Here is a 16,031-nt window from a genome sequence, read left to right as displayed (position 1 = left end):
TTGGGACGAGTGACAATGACATTTCCGCATGTGTATCAAACGAAGTTTTTTAATACATTTGCGGGAAAATGTTAATAAAACAAAGAACAAAATTAATAGTTTTGCAAAATTTAATTTCGTCCTAAGGGGGTAAACCCCCCCCCCCTCATATACGTCCTTGGAACACAGTGGCGTAGCCAGGATTTTGTTTCGGGGGGGGGGGGGCACGCCATTGAAAAAAAAAGTAAAATAATAAAAATATTTGTACGTACGACCATACGTTTCGGGGGGGGGCATGTGTCCCCCCCCCAGGCGACGCCACTGATGGAACAACGCAGTTTTCAAGTCTTCCCCATTATCGTTTTAATTTATTTATAATTCTTAATAAATAGATATATTATTAAATATTTTTTTAATTTATTTGAGGTATGTTTTTCTATCTAGAAAGCTATTTTTGGTAGTGCATATGAACTTTAAGCTATTTAAAAATAAATAAATAAATCAGATCAAATGACAAATTACCAAATTTTTCTCATTTTATTAATAAGTGGTATAAAAATACCAGTTTCCACTCAAAAAATGATAGAAAAGGAACCTTCTGTATTGTTTTGTAAATAAAAAGGTAGTTCTGGTTTGGGAAGTAAAAATTGGTTGCGTGCTAGCTATGCGCTAAATAACTACAAAAACAATATCACATTTATCATTTTGCCTTTCACATATTTCTGGTCAGTCACAATTTGTACGTGCGTAGAATTAATAGTGATAGTCTAATTGTTATTATTAAAATGAATTTAAATAGCCAACAAACAATTTTGCCATAATGGCTTCTTTTCACTAATAATTTGAAATCTAATATATTAGAACCATATTTTTTGACTAGAGAAATGAATTCCTATTTAAACATAAAAATTACACAAATTATAAATTAAAATGCTCCAATATGAGAAGTAAACGAAACTCATAACAAACCCTAAATTAAAAAGTAAATAATTTAAACAAAAACTAAAGGAACTAAAAATGATATAATCAATCCCGTCTCTCATTTGCACCGTTATATAATTATATTATATTAGTTTTTATGATACCAGTACATTATGTTGATAAAAAATACTGATTAAGTTACGTAAAGCTAGATTTACGTTGTTAAATCTATCTACTTGAATTATATTGTTTCTTATTAATGTTGTATTAAGCCGTTTATAGGCTTATTCGCTTGAAGAACAATTAAGGATTCCGAAATTTTCTCTCTCATCAGGAAATACTTCCGCTTCACTTGATTGACATATTCTTCTTCTTCTCGTTCTAATATTTTAATAAAATTTTGAAGTTCAGGCATTGCAAATTCCTCCCACTGGTTAAAAAAAAATTATTACAAATTATTAATGACACTTCAATAATTTAAATCTTATATTTACCATAATATCCTCTGTTTCATTTTCTTGTAGCACAATCTGTACATCTTGACCACACCAAATCAAGGCTAAAACCAACGGTTTTGCATCGTCAAGGATCCTTCTTAATGTAACTAAAATAAAATGAAAATAAAACAGTGTTGGCCAGTATCTTAACCGATACCGATTTTGAGAATTTACCGATACCGATTCTTACTGATACTTTCCAACTAATTAGCAAAACCAAAGGTCAAAGTCAGTGGCACCATCTGACTTGTTTTTGAGAATATTGGTATCGGGTAAAATCGGTAATTTAGAGGCGAATCAATTTATTGGCAAAATCACAATATCACTAACTGATACCGATATCATATCGGTTTCAGACCATCACTGAAATCTATTTTTGGATAAGCCTATGCCGCATTAGCCTAATAGGTAATTTTAAAATGCCAAGACCAGAGCTAATTTCCACTGCTCTCCTATGCTTGATTTTATAGACAAGCGACAGCTAGGACATCTTGATTGACTGCTCGGATAGTTTGTTTGATTTGTATATTCTATTCGAGAACAGTTTGAGCTTTCGGTCAAGCTGTCCACGCTGCCACTTAAATAAAATGGGAAGCTTTGGGGTTAAAATGGAATTTTTGGTCTCAGCCTTTGAGCCCGAATTTTAACTTTACCTGTGCATTTGCATGGTTAATAGGTCTAACCATAAGTAATAATTATATCTCTTAGAGAGAAGTAGTAATCTCCCTATCATGGGTGTTCAATAACTCTAAAAAAGTTCAGTGCTGAGCTCAATGGTCAGCGGTTTTTTACTGAACGGGTTTTTTGACGTCACATTGCTCATCCGTTGAGCAACAAAGTCATGGGCTGTAAGAGCAGGTTTTTCAGTAGCTCAACAGTCACGTGACGTTGCAGCACGGAGTAAGGTTAGCTGCAGACACTGCAACAAAATTTACAACAAAGCGTTCAACAAGATCCTACGTCACGTTAGCAACGGTCTCAACAAAAATAATTCTTCAGATTCTTCGTTGAGAGTTACTGAACGCCGCCATGGTGATGTTATTCGCTTGAAACACGTACCTTTGCAGGATAATTTTAAAAAACATTTGGGAATAAAAAATAGTGCACAAAAATATGGTTTATCAATAAGTTAATATTTTACACCTTAAGTGAAGTAATTGTAAAATTTGAACTGGGATGAGGTGTACAAATTAGCATCTAATGGAATACACTTCGAGAATGTGAAGGTACAAGTTTCATTTTAAAGGCCTAGATGGTTACTTCTCTCGAAAGACATATGTTATATATTTCATGTCTAACTAGACTTTAAAGGGGCTCCAAAGTTCGGTGGCAAAAAAAAATAGAAAATTGAGCATGCTTTTCCTTCCCCCCAACCTCACTCGGCCTTGGCAGAGGCGGGCAGAATCAATCGTAAATTTCGCACTTTACTGACTTTACACACATTTTGCCACCGAACTTTGGAGCCCCTTTAATAGACTAAAATTAAGAATTTGTTGAAGTACACCTAAGCGTAAGCTAAAAATTGCAACTTTTTTACATTATACATACTTTGATTAGTCTCGTCATCCTTGAAACGAGAATATAAAGCAAATTTATGTGGATTATCAATAACTTTGAATTTCCTTAAAAGAGCTGCGATGACTTCTCTGGTAGTATTTTCACTGGTTATGTGAAGAGCTTTAATAGTGTCTCTCGGAAGATAAAAGCTTGTAAGTGTTTTCCTTCCGTTATCCTCCTCGTCTTTCAGAATGTCGTAGATTGAAGGAGGTCTTGTTCCAGAGACAACATTGATAGGACGAGTTAAATTTAAATGTACCCGAATAAAACCTCGGAATGTTCCATTGTCTTCCTAAATGTAAAAACATTATTATAGTGTAAAATAGAAACTAAATGAATAACCTTTAGTACCAGAGTAACACTAAGTCCCTGTGAAGAATCGTTGTATTTTTTGAGTCTTTCTCTCAGTTCTTCTTCCGCAAAATATTCCAAAAAATGAGGAGAAGCCCGACTAGTCTATTTAAAAAAGATATCTAATGAAAATCAGATGGAAGTTGGTGTTTGCTTGATTTTTTGTTTGATGAGGTAGTGTCATCACAGGTTGTTGAACTACTTCTTTTTCAGTCACCGGTATTTTAAAACATAGTGGCAAAATTTACTAACAACGTGTTTGACGTCACACCATCAAAAAAATAATATCTTCTAGCTGGTAATTATGATGCCACAAGCAAAGATGCAAAAAGTTGTAAAGTAAGAAAATGATGGCATCAATTACTCACCAATGTTTTGATGAGCGTTGCTTAATATTCCCTAAGATTGTATTTTTTTTAAAAAAGGATGCTCACATTGGTTTCTATTTTCTTAAATTCAACTTCTTCCGGCTCTTGAAAGTCTGTGGATCTAGTTTCCGCTATTCCCTGGCAATCTAACGATACTAAATGCTGACATTCTTGGTGACAAGTGAATTGGCAATCTGAATGAGAATAATTGCTTTTTACTTTCCACTTTAAGAAAATAAAAACTGAACTTACTTTTGCACCTCATGAAAAGCTTTGCCTTGTAGAGACCCCATATCAAATCTCCGCATCTATCGCACCATGTTGGATTTTTTAACTGAGCAGGAACGAAATCATGGCCAACTCCACGTTCCAAAGGGTCCAGTTCCACAATTCCAAAATTAGCCAGCTCTATCAGTTCTCTCGGCCGTAGAGTTTGAGGAACTAGACCCAATGGGTTATCAATTTGACTCGCTCGTCTTGGGGATTCCTAAAATTAGAATTGAAGAAAATTTACCGTGATAGAAATAGAGACGAAAATTACCTTTGACTTATTTCTTCTCCGGAATGGAATAGGAAAACCAAAGCTTTGGAGGATACCACTTGGGCTAAAGCTTAAACGAACAGGAACTCTATCCTGGGGTTCTTGAGTGAGGAATCGTTTTGTAAACAGTGGAGTATCATCTTTTCTGTCCGTAGGGCTTGCCATTTCATATTTATTGTAAATTAGAGTTTCACAAACTTTAAACTTCACTTTAAAAGTATGAAAACGTTAAATAAAGCTGCCTTTCGTATAATTTCCTCATATTTCATTTCATATGCACTTGAATTTTAACCCATTTTTTCAACACGTTCCTAAAATCCTTGACCCCTATATGGTGATTGACCTCAAAGGGTAACAATACAGATAATAGATGGCACTGCCGTTTATTATTAAAACTATTGAGTTGGGAATAAATAGAGGTACCACTAAATCTAGCTGGCGCGGGACCAATTTCGTTCAATTTTATCGTTCTACCGTGGCGGCATCTGTCTCTAGTGGTGGCAACTATATTGCAATTGAATTTTTTCGCGACTCTGATGCGAAATTGAAATATATGATTACTCGTAACAAACAAATATGGCACGCCATCCTGGTCAAAATTAAATTGAAAAATATTGTGATGGTTTGGAAATATAGGGTGATGGTTTGGAAATATAAGGTGATGTTTTGGAAATATAAGGTGATGTTTTGAAAATATAGGGTGATGTTTTGGAAATATAAGGTGATGTTTTGGATAAGTGAGCGGTAGCACTGCAAATAATAGTTTTAAAGCAAAAGCGAGAGATGGTGATAGATAGCGACGCTATCGCCATCTCTCGCTACACCCCCCTACACCCAAAAACGTGTAGGGGAACTTGTAGGATTGTAGACATACCTGTGTGTGTACAACCAGAGATACTGACAATATTCGCTAGCGAAACGGGTATAGGCGGCGCCACAGTCGCTACCCCTGCAGCTTGGTTTGTCTGCGTACTTTGTTGATCAAAACAAACGATTAATATGGCGGATTGTAGGCACAGAGGTGGCATAAATTGCCTTTTTGTAGTAATACTGCCTTTAAAAATATTACAATTCGAGTAAATGGTGAGAAAAGAACGTTGGAGTTATCGTTTCACAATTTTCCAAAATGCAAAAATCTTTTTAATGTGTAGTTAACTAATATAAAATCAGGGAAGATGCCTAGTTAGTGGGCACAGATTTGCAGCGCCCATTTTAAAGATAAAGACTTTTTAGAAAGAAATGGTGAGACACAAATTTTACTTGTTATTACTGATTTTAAAGTTAATATTATTGAATATATATCATAATAACTGTCATTTAGATGAAGAGAATTCAAGAGACGCATGAAATGCAGTGCCATTCCAAGCAATAATTTACCATGTAGACTTATTACAAATCCAATGTAACTAAATGAAAAGAGAGGACCCTACGTTTTGTGAATCGTTTTAAAGGTGATCTGTTTTATTATATACTGCAAAATAAGGAAATGCTAATGAATTAAATTAATTTTAGGTCAAGCCGTTCGATTGTCATTATCGCTGGAAAATATTACATTGAGGCCCACAAAATTATGCGTTAAAAGGGCATATTTTTCTATTGGACCCCAATTTTCCTATCTTTGCCACCCTGATGGTTCGGTATGAGTTTTCGAGTTGATTAATAACATTTCGAGCTATTGCCGCAGATCCCAATATGATTAAAAATAATACTGTAAATTCAAATGGTTTTTATTTTTAATACTTAATTTTACTTATTTGCATATCTTAACATTTTATTCACTTCTATTGTAATTTCTAATTAAGTGGTTTGTTCAATGAATTTAATTGCTTTTAACTTTGAATTAATTCTATAATACATTTGTTTTTGCCTTTTTAATTAACATGGCTTTGAGAAGAAAATTCATAACATAAATAGTTCAGTTCATTTGTTATCTACAAATACTAATTGGCCAAAATTTAAAATATGAACTAATTTAACAATTTAATTATAAATTTTCTTTAACTAAAATCTAAAATAAAAATTATATATTTGGACAACGTTTTTCTTCAAATATTGTCAGTCTCTCTTAATATCAATTAAAAATAGCCCTTGAGAGAATAGACAAAAAAATGAAAAGGCATAGCTGAATTTTTCCATAGTAGCCTCTACAGTCGTTAGCCAGTAGATTCCTTCCTTTCCAACTTAGTTATTTTGTGCCACTGCCTCTTCAATTGATATTATCTTCGCTACAAATGGACTCTCCACAAATATTTCATCCCGACTAAAAGCTAGAAATACATTTTTGAGACTAACTAAGTGACCAAATAAGAGTACATAAACCTTTTTGAGCCAGCCAAATTTAACCCTCGCAACTCTAACCATTTTATTACCGTACAATACCGAAGGCACAGTTAGTTCTTTTCCTTCATTTTACCCCACTTCTAAAGTCAGAAAGTTGGGATAGCTCCCAGTATCTTTATATATAAAATAGACCAGCAATTTACTGCATGTTTGCAAAAGCCTGAATTTCTAGAATAATAAGTAAAACAGGTTACATTAAAGAATTGGGTTTTAATAAAAAATATATTTACCCACTATTGCATGAACAATGGACACTTTCAATGCTGTGTTTTCCATCACCAACTTCAAATTTTAACTTTTGTTTTAAGCATCCGCACACCTTATTCTATGGATCAAGAGTAGACTACTCTCCAATATACTTAAAAATTTCAAGCATGGAGCGATTCACTAATATACCAAATAAAATTATTTAAAATACATTATACATAATGCTGAAGCTACTAGTCTATGAAATTAGAACAATCTGGGCTTGTTCTAATGTGAAGATAATAAATTTGTTAAAATTTCCTACATACCTTTAAAACTTTAAAACTGATCCCGTGTACGAATTCTCCAAGGCCTACTCATAGTGTTATTAAACTCAATATTTATACTTATATTTACGAATTCAATACCTATTGACAGTTCAAAATTAATAAATAAATGTCGTATATACACCTTTGTTAATAGAAAACATTCGAACACGCTTTAAAAAATATGCTAAAATCGTTAGTAAAATGTTTTAATTGATGTTATAAAACCGTTTAAAACGCGCATTTTCGCATAACGCCATTACCCGTATCACCCAAATATAGTTCTAGGCAGTGTGACTAGGTGGCGCAGCTGTAGTTTTCGGTGGCGAATAGAGATATGAAACTCCGCCTGAAAAGCGACCCCCGGAATTTTAAAAAAATCCTGAGCGGAGCGACGCCTAACGGCCGGGAGAAAGCGTATTTTTCGAAACCCCAAACAGCGGGTTTCGGACGCAAAAATTTATATACGCGTTTTGTCTTAGAAATTATCATCTTGAGGGTTTGTATCAATAAAGAAATATGCCTGGAAGTAATTGTTCTGTAAAATTTTGTAACAGTTCCAAAGAAAAGGATATCCTTGTTTAAGTTTCCAAAAGAGAAAGAACGGTGGGAAAAATTAATTAATAGCTTTTGTTAGGCCTATCTTTAATATGTGGTTTTTCAATAAACTTTGATCTGAGAAATGGCTGATAATGTCGGAAGAAGCTATCTTTATTTGAAAGATGCGAAACATTTGCATCATAATAAAATATGCGCCCTACATTTTGAGGATTCTTGTTTTATGAATAGTAAAACCAAAAACCGACTGACATCAAACGCTATTTCAACAATATTTTCAAATTAATTTAAGCCAACAAGTAAAAATTGAGTTTTAAGTATTGTTTATTTATAAGTTAATTTAAATGAAACATATTTCCCAAAGGAATGATAATTTAGCTAGTTGCTCAAAGGTAAAGGTTCCGGAGAACTTAGTAGAAAATGATATCAAGGACTATCATAAAAAAACTGGTACCATGAAATTTATACATTGGTAACGGGTCATAAGTTAAAACTCAATTTTCAAATAGAATCTAGTAAACGGTCTGTAGAAATGGTGGAAGAGCGTAGGAGCCAGGGGGGCAATGCCCCTCCCTAGAATTTTACCGGGAGAGGCAACTAATGTTATTGCCCACTCCAACATTTTTGTCAGTTGAAATCTTCGCAAGGCTCAAATTATCATTTTAAAAGCATATAAAGCTTATAGAACCTCAACTGTGTTTAAATTTCAATCTTTTCCCGCCAATGTATATAGTAGAAAAATGTACAAATGCATTTGGAAAAGCTACACTCCATTAAAAATTCAAAAGCATTCTCCAGAAACCTTTTGGTTTCACTTTGCCCCCTCCAACTTCTAGAACGTTCCTACGCCCCTGAAGAGCGCAATAATAGACCTACAAAAAGGACCCGTGTTTCAGTTGCAGCAAGTTCCAGCGAATCTATATCTACAGAACAGGATTGTAAACAGTTTCATTAAAAACAACTCTATTAAATTTTAACATGATTTTCTTTATCTGTGGAAATTCCTACAATTGAAATTCAGCAAACTACTAAACCTAATATCAAGACCAATTCCTTCTTAACATTGACTTATATAAGACCCATATAATAATTCCAGATGATTATGATGAAAGTCTTCCATCAGCAAATAATTATTATCCCAGCGCATGTTCGGAGGAAGACTTTCAAATTTGTAAAAGTTCGTTTGAAAGCCAAGGGCCTGGAAAACAAAACACACTATCTTACATTTCAGGATATGTCTTATCTCGTTGTAATAAAAACCACAATTGTGAATCATGCAAAACCAAACTTGTAGATGAAAAACAAACACTCAACCAGTCAAATATATTAGCATCATTTAAGTCTCGTGATACATCAACATTCAGTGGCTTGACAATACCAACTGAAAGATTCCAGAGCTACGTATCTGAGATCAAGGACAAGTTTGATAAACTTTTCCCAATGGTAATACAAATGAATAAAGTCAAAGAGAGGATTACCAGAATTATTTCAAGAACAATCGATCAATCTTGGTTTATTTCAAAAGATGAGATGCATCAGCTTGTTCCATGTGTTGATTACTCGAAAGAAATAATCAATTTTTTTGTACAACTTTCCATTCGTATTACATTGGAAAAACATAATTTTAACCACAAGTATGACAAAACCCCAAAACATCTAGATCGCAAATTACTTAAGGTTCAACATTAACAAATACTTACCAAACATTTTAGTCGTTAACCATTTTGATGACATATACTTGGATTAATAATATTCCAATTATTTATCCCAGAAATACCCTTGGATTAATGATCATTAATTTAACCTCTGGCCCTGATTCAAGTAACAAAGGTCTAAAATAACATAAAAATTAGTTAATATATGAACTTTCTTAAAATAATTAAATATAATTAATTAAAAACTTACTTTTTATCTTATCTTAATAAATTATATTGAAATCCTCTAAGCAATCGTATTTCTTTATTAAAGCTGCACATATGATTCATTGAATTTCATACAAAACAAAACGTAAACCTACTACAAATAAACACGGGAAGAAAAAGCTTTCTCTCGGCTGATAGATGGCGCCGACGTTAACGAAAAAAAAAAGGGGTCGCAGCGATGTATAGGGAGTTTCATATCTCTATATTGTCAGTATCTCTGGTACAACGGTACCTGCAACTTCTAAAAGTTTTCGAGTCAACTTCTGGCGCTGTCTAAATAAATTTAGCTCTTAAAGATGCTAGGAATTTATCGGCGTTAAAATTTTTCACCGCAATTTTGTATAATTTTTCGAGTGTGCGGTTTCATCAGAAATCTTTAGATGTTAGTACTAGTAGTTACGATTTTACCTTGGATTAATAAAGAAGGAAGCAAAGCTTCTTCATTTATTTATTTGCAAAAAAAAAAACCCAGGAAGCTAGGATAGCTTATACCAAAAGTAAATAGACATATTTACTTTTGCTCATATGTAGCGGTAAGTCCATTTAGACAATACAGATTATACAGTAGGTATATACTAAATAATATTAATAAAAAGGGAGAAAAGGAAGGAATAAATATAAAAAAAAAATAACAATAGGTATATTACAGGGAACTATGTTCGTTTAATCCTAGATTTCAAAGTGGGATTTTAAAATACACCCACAATGATTATATAGAATGGGGTGGGGCGTACTTTGGTTCCTATATTTTATCTGTGAAGTCAGTTTTTAAAGGAAAGATAACACATCAGGTTCAGAGTTGGCGAAAAAATTATGGACTGCGTTATTCTTGTAAATTACCCAAAAAACTACCAAAATAGATATTTGTACGCAATAACAAAATACTGTCTTAATAAAAACAATAGAAGTCTTTTACCACAGCGACATAACTAAAGCAAATACAAAAAGTAACAAATATAAAAATTTTACATCTTTTCAAAAAAATTAATACACATCTTCATCCAATTTATCAATCTCGTTATTCAAATGATCTTCCAAAAATCGTATGGTGGTAATAGTACCAATGGCTGATATGAAAGCTACGTTTTCTTCAGGTACAATACGAATCTGAACTTCTTTAACTCCAGATAAGGCCTCTAATGCCATTTTCTCCCTGATGTAACCCAAAGAATGACCTGCTGCCACAAATTCGATAGGAATTCGAACTGGTTCCATTTCCAGTAGCACTTCGCTTTCGTTAGCATCCAGGAAAATGCCACATTCTTCCAGGTTATTGGACACACTGATAGAGTGGAATGCCTGCATACAGCGAATCCCAAAATGGGTGGTTTGAAATAGGAGTAGTTGTTGTTCGGGTAGATTATTGGCCCTTAGAGTTGAATCACACTCATAGGGAAGATAGGAGCAACATAAGAAAAACTCGACGATGAGTACTATTGGATTTTTGATATCCTGATTACTGGCATTCTTCTTCATAAAGGCCATGAAAATGTCGCAAAATTTTTGTTGATTGTTGAAAAACATACCATGTTCGAATAGCCTCTGTGTTTGTGCCCATTTGAAAAGAACTTGGAAACTTAGTTTCACATCATCAGTAGTTAAGCCTGGATTGCGGCACGCTGACTCGATCTTGACTAAGTACTGATTCAAACCTACTGGCAATTGACTAAGTACAAAATTTGATCGCAGCTTGTCATTTAGCCCTTCAATTAAATGGTTATCAATGGATTGACCTCTTTGGTTGGATTTCTTGACAGCGGCTAAATACTTCGACACAATCCATGGAAAACTAAGAATAGTTGAGTTTGGATTTCTATAAGTCACAATGTACCACGCAGAAGCCTTTTGCAGTTTTTTTCTGGGGTATAGTGGTTGTTGCGCATTTAAGCTCAGAACATTAATAGCGGAGGTGAGATCATCTTCCACCCCTGCTTCTTGAAACTCCATTTCAAACTCTTCAGAGAAATCCTTCCATAGCTCTTCAATGTAGCGACGGACCAACTGTCTGGTTACAAACACTTCACTGCTTCGCTGGTCATTCGTACCAGTAATATTACCAGTAATGGCTTCCACCTCGCTTTTAATTCCATACCTAACCAAAACATTAAAGGAAAGAAACGTAAAAATTAAAGAGTACAAAAAAATAAATGGCTTACCATGACAGCAAACTTGACAGTCTGGCATTGTATCGTTTTTGGGCATGAATGGCTGATTCTTCATAATTTTCCCATCCTTCGTAGATGAATTCCGGATCTGCAGCGATATTCCGATACACAAAACTGTACTGGGCATTGATTTTTTCGAACTGGCAGCAGGCCCGATATAGGTAACCCAATACTCGATGTGATTTGTAAGTCCGACCAGATCTTTCCATGAAATCTGGATAAGACTTTGGCTTTTCGTGTGCCTCTATCTTTTTAATTTGTCCTGATTTGGCAAAGTCAACAGCAAGGCTGTATTTTTGCGCCAAACTGGTACAAACAGGCGAGTTGATGCCTTTGGAATCAGCCAAAGCCAAATGAGCAGTGGCCACTTTTCCAACTATGTCCTTTTTGATATACTGCACTAAGAAATCCACAATGTCTTCTTCCTAAGATTAATATTAAAACATTTATTGATTTTCACACGAAAGATTAGTTTATGAATTAAACCAAAAAAGTACATTAATGTTTTGCGTCATCGGCCTTCCTTGCGGGTCTGGGAAATTGGTTGGCATGCGGTTTCTTTTAAAGAACAATTTTTGGTCCCAAATAACTGTATATTCATCACCATCTAGATCTGACCCAGCCATTTCATTGGGATGTGGTCTTGGACCTTTCTGGGGGAAAACTATGCAATCTCTGATGTGGCTTAGAGCAGGGACATCGACAGCTTTTAACATTCGAACATCACCCAGCATCATACATGGATTTTTTGTAACCATAACTTTTCCTGTTTTTCGATAACGTAAATTAATTTCAGTCTGCGCCAAAAATGTGTTATATAACCTTACCTAATACCTTCTCAACATTCCTTTGATTTGTCTGCGAGTTTATTGTGGAAAATTGCACAAAAACTTGTCCATACTCTAAAATACCTGTTTCGTCCAATACCCCAAACATAGTACGGCCTAAAGACATGTCGATCTCATAGCTACATTTGCTACGAATTTTAGCTGTAGTAAAAGATAAGGATTATTACTAGGATGTTTCTTTACATCTTCTACAATTGTCATATCTTATTAGTTATTACCTACCAATACTATTTTTATGGCAAGTCAATAGCATAGCTCTGAAGAAGGGATCCGAGGTTAGACCCGTACCAACCATAGCCAGTTCTTCATAATTGAGATTGGGTAGTTGACATCGTGAATGCAAGTACTGGCCAGCCTTCTTTTCGTCTAGGAAAATGATGGTTGCTTTCTTCATCATTTTATCTTGGAGTTTGGCAAAAACTTCATATGGGACTCCCAACTGATCCAAAATCATGATCATTGGACGATTCAAATAAACAGGAGCTGCATGAGAGAATAGATTTTGATTACATGAAAATGTCTGTGCTGAAAAAATAATATACGCACTTGGTTTGCTGTATTTCACTACTTCCAAATAACTATTTACAGTATCAGGACATGGAAACTTCAACATACTCTTTCTGAATACGATATAGTCATTGTATAGGTTCTTATCCAACACTAACATTCCTTTATATCCCGCGTATCTAATTTGCAATGCACACGGATATTTGGATTTCTCCAAGTTCAACTGCTCGCAAACTTTTACCATAAGACTTTTAGATATTTTGCCAATTCCATCCGAGAAACAGTATTTTTTCTGGGCCTTGAAGTCACCCTTATTGTCTCCACCCCATATGTCCTCTTCAGTCTTGATGTACTTTGACGTATTTGAGACGAGAATGGTTTCTTCAGTACTGGTAAAGCATTGCCCCATTCTAGCCATGTATTTAGACACCGTTTTGATGTTGCTGAAGTCTCCCATCAATTTCCGAATACTTTCTACCGTTTCTCCGTCGTTGTCCGGTGCGTACATCCAAATTGAATGGTCATGAAGCTGGGAGTTAGACCATCCCAACAGTTCATACTTGCGACAGTTTGCTACTGTCAAACCACCCATGATGGGCACTTTTATAGCAAAGTCATAGATCTGATCTGAACAAAAGAATGGAATGGAGAGAGTTCGCAAATTTTCATCGCGGAAAGATACTTTCAAGGCATAATCTGGCTGGGCCAAACGCAACACTCTATTAGTAAACATGATTTCCGGTGGATAAAAGATGGTTTGAGTTGGCGTCAATATGACACGTCGTATAAATTCGGTGTTCCGTAATTTTTTCAAAGGTAGAACATCAATTTTAGATTCATCCGAGGTGTAGTACTTGAAAAGATTGTAAATAGTTCCTCTATAGTTGAGAATCATTCCATCATAGAGTAGATAAATACATTTAGTCAAGGCGGCTTCGAGACACCGCTTATTCTGACTGTGCATGTTCTCCATGTCGTTATAAAATTTTTCGATTTGATCTGCGCCAATTTGAAATCTTAAAACAAAATTTCGTTCCAACAAGGCATTAATCAAGTAGGCGCATTCAAAAGATAAGGCATAGTTTTGAGTGAAGTAGTTGTTGGTGTAAATTGTGATGTTGCCGATGAACTCAGTTGAATTACTATAGTTACAGCTTTCGTTCATAAGTACCCAATGAATAGGTATCTTATCGCAACGAAAATGTAGTCGGGAAGCAATTTGGTAACCAACGTTACGATCTACGTCAAATTCAAGTTTGATCATGTTGGATTTTCCAAAAATGTTTTTCAAAAATAAGGCTTCTTCCTCCTCAATGACATTTGTCCATGGGGTCAGTATTCGTTCCTTGTACCCACTGTGATGAGTGTCTTTTTTTGTTCTCGCATTCCGACTTTGAGCGCCTTTTTGTTCTTCATTTGGTTTCAGTAAAAAATTCTGGGGTGGTTTTGTAGTGAATGCAAATGGCGGGTGCTTCACTTCCAAATACATAACAATGGCTCGCTCTGTTCCGGACATAAATATCCGACGGATGCTGGAATAATGAATTTCAATTTTGGTGGAATCCTGTTTGAAATAAACTTCAGCCAGCCGAGAATCATGGTAGAAATTGGCCAATATTTCCGGGTGGCGAGGGTTTTCACTTTCTTTAGATTTATGAATTTCCAGTTGGCTTGGATGAACCAAGGATCCAAAACTGACCTTTTTCACTCCAACATTATCATGAGCTGATCGACACAATCGGAAGAAATACTCATCATCTTCAACCGATATCCAGGGCCGATGGGTTTCCGCAAATCCGTACTTGTCAAAAATATATGAATCTTCTGTCCAGTTTTTACAAACAGCAAAATGCCCCTCTAAATCAGGCCTGGTTCTTAATTGGGATTTCGCTGTACATTCAATTTGCAAATAACTGTCTGAATATGAATTTTGGTTCTTTCCATTTCTTTCAAGAATGTTGGAACTAATTAATGTCAAATCTTTACATTCCTTAACGCAGGAAATCAAATCAGTTACTAGTTGTTCTAATTTTATTTCAGTGTTTTGACCATAAAATGACGTAACCACAAATTTAATTATAGCGCCTTCCACTTCTTTAGCCTTTTCCTTCAAAAGGATTATATTTAATATATTTATTAGTTCAGATTCTTAAATAAATTAATAAATAAATAAAATTAAACTTACCATGTTGACCAATTTGCGTGAAGACTGTGATACAGGCTGTTTCTCAGTCACAAACAAACCACTTACTAAATTGTAGATATGGGTGAACATTGCCATACACTTTAAAAATATTTAAAAGAAAATCTAAAACTAAAATTAATTTCTATCTCTTACAATCATTTGCTTGATATGATTATCCATGACGATGCTCCTGATAACACATTCTAAAGCAAGTAATAGCATATAAATATTTAAATGACATTTAGTATAGTTAACCAAAAATTACCCTAATTAATACTAATTTAAAATAAATCAATAAAATTCGTTATATTCCGTAAAAAAAAAATCGAGTTTTAATTTTAAAAGCAGCGCAAAGCCCACACAGCTCAGCATGCTGTTCGAGCATAATAAAAGTAAAACTAAAAACTTGGAAGCCTGAGAGCAAAAGCTAAGCAAATCCATAGAAAGTCGTGCAGAAAGACAAATCAATATAACAAAATAATATAGATAAGAAAACATACAATAAAGAACACATTTTACGACGTATTACTTACTTTGTTCCCCACCTTCAACCATATTTAGTGTTTCCCTTATTATACTACTATACTAGATTTAAAACCAACAAATTTCTTTTCACTAATATTTATCTTAAAATCCACTCAAAATTGTCCCTCTTTTACATTGTCGATTCTTAAAATATATTCTTTATTGTATTTTTTTATCTATATTATTTTGTTATATTATTTGTCTTTCTGCACGACGTCAGCCTTTGGCTTCGCAGTTGTGGTTGAATAAATAACT

General features: G+C 34.4%; 2 protein-coding genes and 2 long non-coding RNA genes across 6 annotated transcripts; 1 reads left to right on the top strand and 3 right to left on the bottom strand.

The window, feature by feature from the left end:
* Positions 1-519: 519 nt before the first annotated feature.
* On the bottom strand, positions 520-4,673 carry LOC149969085 (ras association domain-containing protein 1-like). 2 transcript variants are annotated; one of them, XM_090174278.1, is made up of 7 exons: positions 4,215-4,672; positions 3,926-4,160; positions 3,740-3,867; positions 3,306-3,410; positions 2,946-3,246; positions 1,395-1,504; positions 520-1,330 (listed from the first exon to the last, which is right to left on the bottom strand). In XM_090174278.1, exons 1-7 carry the CDS (start codon positions 4,377-4,379, stop codon positions 1,157-1,159), a joined length of 1,218 nt encoding a protein of 405 aa, XP_090030404.1. In that variant the 5' UTR covers positions 4,380-4,672; the 3' UTR covers positions 520-1,156. The 2 variants fall into 2 exon arrangements, with proteins under 2 accessions (XP_090030404.1, XP_090030405.1); XM_090174279.1 differs by lacking the exons at positions 520-1,330; positions 1,395-1,504 and adding an exon at positions 1,882-2,711 and having other exon boundaries at positions 2,875-3,246; positions 4,215-4,673.
* Positions 4,674-5,208: 535 nt separating this feature from the next.
* Positions 5,209-5,799, top strand: LOC149969084 (uncharacterized). The gene is made up of 3 exons (XR_016480758.1): positions 5,209-5,456; positions 5,536-5,665; positions 5,727-5,799. It is a non-coding gene; the product is annotated as an uncharacterized LOC149969084 (long non-coding RNA).
* Positions 5,800-7,954: 2,155 nt separating this feature from the next.
* On the bottom strand, positions 7,955-9,865 carry LOC149969083 (uncharacterized). The gene is made up of 5 exons (XR_016480757.1): positions 9,530-9,865; positions 9,325-9,456; positions 9,103-9,183; positions 8,939-9,029; positions 7,955-8,822 (listed from the first exon to the last, which is right to left on the bottom strand). It is a non-coding gene; the product is annotated as an uncharacterized LOC149969083 (long non-coding RNA).
* A 570-nt stretch (positions 9,866-10,435) lies between these two features.
* LOC149969082 (uncharacterized) lies at positions 10,436-16,031 on the bottom strand. Of its 2 annotated transcripts, XM_090155267.1 has the most exons (9): positions 15,797-16,031; positions 15,405-15,454; positions 15,252-15,350; positions 13,106-15,173; positions 12,782-13,042; positions 12,539-12,700; positions 12,209-12,477; positions 11,703-12,136; positions 10,436-11,638 (listed from the first exon to the last, which is right to left on the bottom strand). In XM_090155267.1, the coding sequence occupies exons 1-9, from the start codon at positions 15,804-15,806 to the stop codon at positions 10,531-10,533; spliced, it is 4,461 nt and encodes a 1,486-aa protein (XP_090011393.1). In that variant the 5' UTR covers positions 15,807-16,031; the 3' UTR covers positions 10,436-10,530. The 2 variants fall into 2 exon arrangements, with proteins under 2 accessions (XP_090011393.1, XP_090011402.1); XM_090155276.1 differs by lacking the exon at positions 15,797-16,031 and having other exon boundaries at positions 15,252-15,316; positions 15,405-15,427.

Source organism: Leiobunum rupestre, chromosome 1 (genome assembly GCF_980474605.1).
Source record: "Leiobunum rupestre chromosome 1, qqLeiRupe1.1.hap1, whole genome shotgun sequence".
Taxonomy (NCBI): domain Eukaryota; kingdom Metazoa; phylum Arthropoda; class Arachnida; order Opiliones; family Sclerosomatidae; genus Leiobunum; species Leiobunum rupestre.
The sequence above is the reverse complement of the archived record's forward strand: the minus strand, read 5'-3'. Positions and strand labels throughout refer to the sequence as shown.

Coding starts and splice junctions, on each gene's coding strand:
- LOC149969085 (XM_090174278.1), bottom strand. CDS start 4,379: ATGGCAAGCCCTACGGACAGAAAAGATGATACTCCACTGTTTACAAAA. Junction 4,161..4,214: donor GGAGAAGAAATAAGTCAAAG/GTAATTTTCGTC, acceptor TTCTAATTTTAG/GAATCCCCAAGACGAGCGAG. Junction 1,505..2,945: donor GGATGACGAGACTAATCAAA/GTATGTATAATG, acceptor ATTTTATTTTAG/TTACATTAAGAAGGATCCTT.
- LOC149969082 (XM_090155267.1), bottom strand. Junction 12,701..12,781: donor TTGCCATAAAAATAGTATTG/GTAGGTAATAAC, acceptor CTTTTACTACAG/CTAAAATTCGTAGCAAATGT. Junction 12,137..12,208: donor CGATGACGCAAAACATTAAT/GTACTTTTTTGG, acceptor TATTAATCTTAG/GAAGAAGACATTGTGGATTT.